The sequence below is a fragment of the Amia ocellicauda genome, chromosome 6 (assembly GCF_036373705.1).
Source record: "Amia ocellicauda isolate fAmiCal2 chromosome 6, fAmiCal2.hap1, whole genome shotgun sequence".
In the NCBI taxonomy this organism is placed as follows: domain Eukaryota; kingdom Metazoa; phylum Chordata; class Actinopteri; order Amiiformes; family Amiidae; genus Amia; species Amia ocellicauda.
Window position 1 is genome coordinate 21135568 of NC_089855.1, and position 6629 is coordinate 21142196.

Genomic DNA, 6629 nt, shown 5'->3' on the forward strand with positions numbered 1-6629 from the left:
TTCCGGGTTGCGGCCGGTTCACATCCTGTGTAAAGTGTTTACTTTTTGCAGCGGCACGTTTTTCAGTGTGTTAATACAGATTGTCTGGGTGTTGAGGTGTAGTGAGAGATATTATGTCTGATACTGAAGACATTATTGGGCCAGCCCTGCCTCCGGGCTTTGCAGAAAACAGATCAGACGATTCCGATGAAGACACAGGTAACTAAAACCATTTCCTGCACAGAGTAATATGATGCTATTCTATTCTTTTTTTAATATATATTAACACAAATGAAAGCACCACATTTATTTTCTGTAAGTATTATTTGTGCATGCAGTCCTTATTATTTTGCTTATTGTAACCATTTTAAGTCGCTTAGATTAGAATACCGTCAGTCAAATGAATGGATGCAGCTCTTTAAGTCAATGGTGTTTTTGTTGTGGAAGGTATCATTAGCCTAGTTCTTACTACATGTCTGTATTGAAAGCATATGTTGAATATGAAGACTATAAGGTAAATAATACTTGATTGATAAATAAAACCAGGAAGGGCTGCTTTTGAAATGAATGGACGTGTGTGCACTTACAGTTATAACACCTCAGTCTAATTCATGGCTATAAGCTGTGGATTTAGTCAATTATTCATTTCATAGAAGACTTCAGATAGTATGAATCCTGTTATGCTTGGTTCTTTAATTTTACAACTGCACTTTAAAAGCCTAAGACAAAAAATGATATGTATGAATCGACACAGAAAACTGAAAACTCATAGCAAGCCAGGAAATAAAAGGCAGAATATGAATTAAGAAACAAATAACAATTATTTGCTAATACTATTGTTTTATTTCTTGCATATAATTGTATCTGTGTTCAACTATTTATATACTAGTAATGGGGAGCTGAATGTGCACTCTTTCTGATGAGCCGCTGTACACAGTTGCAGGCCCAGCACTGCCTCCAGGGTACAGGCCCGGGGGGAGCTCCAGTTCTGCAGAGGATAGCGAGCAGGAGGAGGTTTTGTTTAAGAGAGGGAGAGCCAGCGGTCCTGCCTTGCCACCTGGCAGCTCTAGCCACAAACGTTTATGCCGTGATGAAGATGGACCAAAACAAAGGTACTGTATTTTTTCACATCATGCTTGAAATGAAGGTCTTGCATCATCTATCAATATTATTGCATCCTACTGCATTGCATTTGTATTACTTTCTCTTGTTCATGCAACATCTTTTGCTTGTATTCTGTTATTATTCCGTTATGTTATTTTGTTCAAAGCCGTATCAACGGTGTGTGTGTGTAATATATATAATACACAAACACGCACAAAACAAGTTTAACGTCTTATTACTTCTGCATCTGGATTTGCAATACAACATCAGAGGAAGTTCATATCAAGTATGCAAAAGCTATTGTCTTGTGATGAAAAGGGAGGATTTAAGTTAGTTTAGTCTGGTAATATTTATAACTGCTTGTTACATTTAATGATAATAGGTGGAGTAATAAGTGACATCATTTTCTGATCTATTTCATGTGTAAATTCATAGCAAAATGAGGAGGGTGCAAGAAGCAGAGAGAAATCCACAGGAAGATGACGATGATGACGGCTTCTTTGGTCCCGCTCTCCCTCCTGGCTATCAGAAACGACATGACTCCCCTGAGAGGTAGCTGCAGATGTTTACGTCAAGAAATGATCCATCCAGTTAATTTTAAATCTGCCATTGCATAATATCATGTGTAATAGGATATACTGTATTACAGCAAATAGATAAAGAACTGGGAATGGAGTTCATCACTGGATTTTTTCTCTTTACCAAAATAGTAAGAGATATTTTAGTGTGCTGTGAACTGGAGGCCTAATGAGAGATGTATTCTTCCTCTGAGGCCTATTTTAGGACCAGCTTTGCCCCCTGGGTTTACCAAACCAGTTGATGATGATGATGATGATGATGATGATAGTCAAGACTGCACTGGACCTGCATTACCACCAGACTACACTGCAGAGGTGAGGAGATGCTTTCTGAGAGATAATTAGAAAGGGAAGGATGAGTAAAGACGTGTTTACAGTGTTATTATTTAACAAGGTAATAATGAATATGATAAAATTGTTTTAAGAAAAACCATAAACATCCTTGTATCAACAGAAATTGCCAAATGTATTAAAAATAACTGTCTGTGTTACAGGCTATTTATGAACATCAAAATAGTTGTAATTTAACAGTAGATATGACATACAATCCAGTTTTAATTTATATTAATGCTTTACAGTGTGGTGTGTTTTCTCCAAATTACACTAAACTATATATTTTACATCGTTAAAAACAAATACAAAATAGGTATCTCAAAACTCCCATTCTTTACACTCTAATCAGTGGTATCCTGTCCTTGCCTGTGATCACCTGAATTACATGAATTAGAATGCATAGTGTATGATAGAGTATGAATACATAGTGTATTACTAATACATTGAGTAAAGGATTATTACTTTTTCTGATTAATCAGATTAAACAGATTAACAACTAATTGGAAAATATAGGTTAACATCTAAATTTTGTATGTTCCTTTTGAATATCTACATAGTCCTTAATTTGAAGAGCCTGACTTTAACTGACTTCTGTGTCAAACGTCTCGAGTCACAGTCCTGAGAGGTTGCCATATTTAAAATTTGGTGTACATGACGTCTGTGCTGCAGGCCTCCAGCAGTGATGACGATGATGGTGAAGTTATAGGACCGTTGCCTCCCAAGGGACCAATCGAAAACACTGTTGCCATGGAGTTTGAACGCAGAGCACAGAAGATGAAAGAAAAGCTTATTTCTGGAGGCGACGTAAGTATAAAGTCTCATTCTGATATCAGTATCAAGATCCCTCTCACTGAGGCTGATTGCAGCCATTTAAGGATAGGTGATGGCCATCATTTATATATAGGTCAGAACATGTCAGAGGGAAGATGCAATATGAAGGGTCTTTTTATAATGTATGTGTTTGTTCTTCACATTACAAAGTCTAGACTATTATTTGTGTCTACAGTTTATAGCAAAAAGGTACATATTAACAAGTTTTCCATTTAAAAATGACTTGAGCAAATGGCTAATTTGTTGTTTCTCTTCTTAGGATGACCCAAAGGAGCAGGCTCGGGAGACGTGGATGATTGAGCTCCCCCCGGTATTGCAGCACATCGGTCTGGGAGCCAGGACTTTCAAGAAACGGGCAGGGCCAGAGTCCAAGGACCGTTCTCTTTGGACAGACACCCCGGCGGACAAGGAGAGGAAAATCATGGTGCTTGCTGAACACTGGACATTATAATTACAGTTGATTTACAATTTGACTAATCACTGATGTATAATTTGTGATTGTCAGATGATTTGAAAGGATTTTAAAGATCCAGTTCTTACATGTTTGCTTGTTATGAAATTGGAAAGCTTTTTTGTTAACTTTTGATTTTACATTTTTGACAGGAGCGTCTGGAAGGGAAAGAGAGTTCTAAGCCAGAGAAGGAGGAGATTGTGCAGCCATCAGCAAAAGATCTGAAGATGGCAGAGAAGGTGTCCAAGTACAATGTAAGCAGACACATTTTTGTTCACTTAGCAGAACCCCACAATGAAACCATGAGCCCTAATTCAGTGATGGCTTAGCATTATTGTCATCATCAGCTTCATTGGTAGGTGCATAGCATACCATAGTCAGCTTACTATAGGAGGAATTAAAGCGGGCTCTAATCAGTCTGTGATTGATTGGTTCCCATTCTATCAGTGCACTTGCTGCATACTTGTTCATGACAATTGCCACTCCCTCTGAGTGTTGGCCACCATCTCTACCAGAGTATATGATGATGTGTTTCTCAGGAGTTTTGATTTTTCCTGACCATGTCCACTGGCACTCGCTCACGCCAAGGATGTCAATTCTGTACCCTTAGCAGAAAAACACCCCCAAAGCATAATGTTTCCACCTCCATGTTTGACGGTGGGGATGGTGTTCTTGGGGTCATTCCTCCTCCTCCAAACACGTCGAGTTGAGTTGATGCCAAAGAGCTCGATTTTGGTCTCATCTGACCTCAACACTTTCACCCAGTTCTCCTCTGAATCATTCAGATGTTCATTGGCAAACTTCAGACGGGCCTGTACATGTGCTTTCTTGAGCAGGGGGACCTTGCGGGCGCTGCAGGATTTCAGTCCTTCACAGCGTAGTGTGTTACCAATTGTTTTCTTGGTGACTATGGTCCCAGCTGCCTTGAGATCATTAACAAGATCCTCCCGTGTAGTTCTGGGCTGATTCCTCACCGTTCTCATGATCATTGAAACTCCACGAGGTGAGATCTTGCATGGAGCCCCAGACCGAGGGAGACTGACAGTTATTTTGTGTTTCTTCCATTTGCGAATAATCACACCAACTGTTGTCACCTTCTCACCAAGCTGCTTGGCGATGGTCTTGTAGCCCATTCCAGCCTTGTGTAGGTCTACAATCTTGTCCCTGACATCCTTGGACAGCTCTTTGGTCTTGGCCATGGTGGAGAGTTTGGAATCTGATTGATTGATTGCTTCTGTGGACAGGTGTCTTTTATACAGGTAACGAGCTGAGATTAGGAGCACTCCCTTTAAGAGAGTGCTCCTAATCTCAGCTCGTTACCTGTATAAAAGACACCTGGGAGCCAGAAATCTTGCTGATTGATAGGGGATCAAATAATTATTTCCCTCATTAACATGCAAATCAATTTATAACTTTTTTGCAATGCGTTTTTCAGGATTTTTTTGCTGTTATTCTGTCTCTCACTGTTAAAATACACCTACCATTAAAATGATAGACTGATCATTTCTTTGTCAGTGGGCAAACGTACAAAATCAGCAGGGGATCAAATACTTTTTTCCCTCACTGTAGATCTTGCATTCCAGGCTGCAATTCTAGTTACCTGTTTTGTACCCAGAAGATTCTTTCTCACACCCACAGCTTCCCTTGTAGGGTTTTGACCCTGGGCGGTCATACTGCTAATGCTGCTGCTTGAATCTCCTTGGGTATCATTTTGAGGTTTTTTTTACCGGATGAGGTTGTTAGCCTAATGCCGAACCCCCAACCTGGAGGACCAGGGATTGTCCTTTAGTCAGGCCTCTACCCTTTGACCTGTTTGACATGGTTGGACCTACCAGGAGCAAAGCTCCCGTCGTCATAGCTCTACTGGTCACTGAGGCACACAAGCCTCTCGACCACAACAAGGTGACAATCCATGAGAGAGGAGTAATAAGTAGTAAGTAGATTGTGGTGAAATGCTACTGACACTGGGTAATGTCACTGTGTCCTCAGGAGTCCAAGCGAGCAGAGTCCCTTATCAGCATGCACAGTAAAAAGATGAAGAAGAAGTCCGAGGAGGAGGCCAAGAAACCCCAGGAGAGGAGGGCCTTTGACAGAGACCAGGACCTGCAGGTGAACCGCTTCGACGATGCCCAGAAGAAGGTTCTCCTCAGGAAGTCTGAGGAGCTCAACACGCGCTTCTCCCACAGCAAGGGCAGCATGTTCCTGTAGCGCTCTGCCCTGCTGGCTCACTCCCATGGACTGCCACAGGCCTCCCTGTGGAAAAGAACAGCTGGGTTTGTCTGGTATATGCTTCTTTGAAAAGGGTTCATAGAAAATTAGGCAGCGGACCGATTTTTATACAGTCACACATTCACAACTGGAAAATGAAAAAATAAAGAAAAAACTGGGAAAGCTTGCAGTTAGATTCTGAGTTAGCATGAAACATTTTTTTGTTTTGTTTGTTTGCTTGTGTATGTGCACACACCTATATTTCTATTTTTTTTCCAACTCTTAGTATTCATCTTTTAGAGTTGGAGTCTATTTTAGAGTTTCAAACCTGATTTAAACATGCATACTAAAGCTTTCTCTGAGTGTACAGCTGTGTGTCAGAACCCTGCAATTTCAGACCCACTTGTATTTAATTGACTCCGTTCATGCCAGATCTGTGTTGGATGAAACATGAGCACACATGTTTGAAAAATGTTCCCTGAAAGTTCAAAGCTTAGATCAGGAGGTATAAGCTATGAATACCCATCATACTTTTGTCAGGCCCATGTTTCAATAAGGGATGATTGTATATTGCATTGTTTTATAAGAAGTAGACCTAATTAAACTCAAATGTATCAGGCTGCATGACAGGTGATCACAGGTAAGGACAGGATACCACTGATTAGAGTGTAAAGAATGGGAGTTTTGAGATACCTATTTTGTATTTGTTTTTAACGATGTAAAGTATATAGTTTAGTGTAATTTGGAGAAAACACCACACAGTAAAGCATTAATATAAATTAAAACTGGATTGTATGTCATATCTACTGTTAAATTACAACTATTTTGATGTTCATAAATAGCCTGTAACACAGACAGTTATTTTTAAAACATTTGGCCATTTCTGTTGATACAAGGATGTTTATGTTTTTTCTTAAAACAATTTAATCATATTCATTATTACCTTGTTAAATAATAACACTGTAAACACTTCTGGATTTCATTGAAATAATTGTATGCTGTTTTGAATAAAAGTCATTTAATACAGAACATATGTGGGTATTTCTTATGTATATGTATATGTATCTGTATTTGAATGTGGCTTCATTAAAATGTTTAAAATAAAATGCATACATTTTATTGGTAAAATGTACAGATTACTTGAA

General features: G+C 39.3%; 1 protein-coding gene across 1 annotated transcript; it reads left to right on the plus strand.

Annotated features, from left to right (window-relative positions):
* The first annotated feature begins 1 nt into the window (after position 1).
* Positions 2–6513, plus strand: gpalpp1 (GPALPP motifs containing 1). The gene is made up of 8 exons (XM_066706650.1): positions 2–198; positions 917–1091; positions 1519–1635; positions 1856–1976; positions 2664–2798; positions 3085–3249; positions 3429–3530; positions 5266–6513. Exons 1-8 carry the CDS (start codon positions 114–116, stop codon positions 5482–5484), a joined length of 1119 nt encoding a protein of 372 aa, XP_066562747.1. The 5' UTR covers positions 2–113; the 3' UTR covers positions 5485–6513.
* Positions 6514–6629: the final 116 nt, after the last annotated feature.

Coding starts and splice junctions, on each gene's coding strand:
- gpalpp1 (XM_066706650.1), top strand. CDS start 114: ATGTCTGATACTGAAGACATTATTGGGCCAGCCCTGCCTCCGGGCTTT. Junction 1,092..1,518: donor GAAGATGGACCAAAACAAAG/GTACTGTATTTT, acceptor GTAAATTCATAG/CAAAATGAGGAGGGTGCAAG. Junction 1,977..2,663: donor CACCAGACTACACTGCAGAG/GTGAGGAGATGC, acceptor TCTGTGCTGCAG/GCCTCCAGCAGTGATGACGA.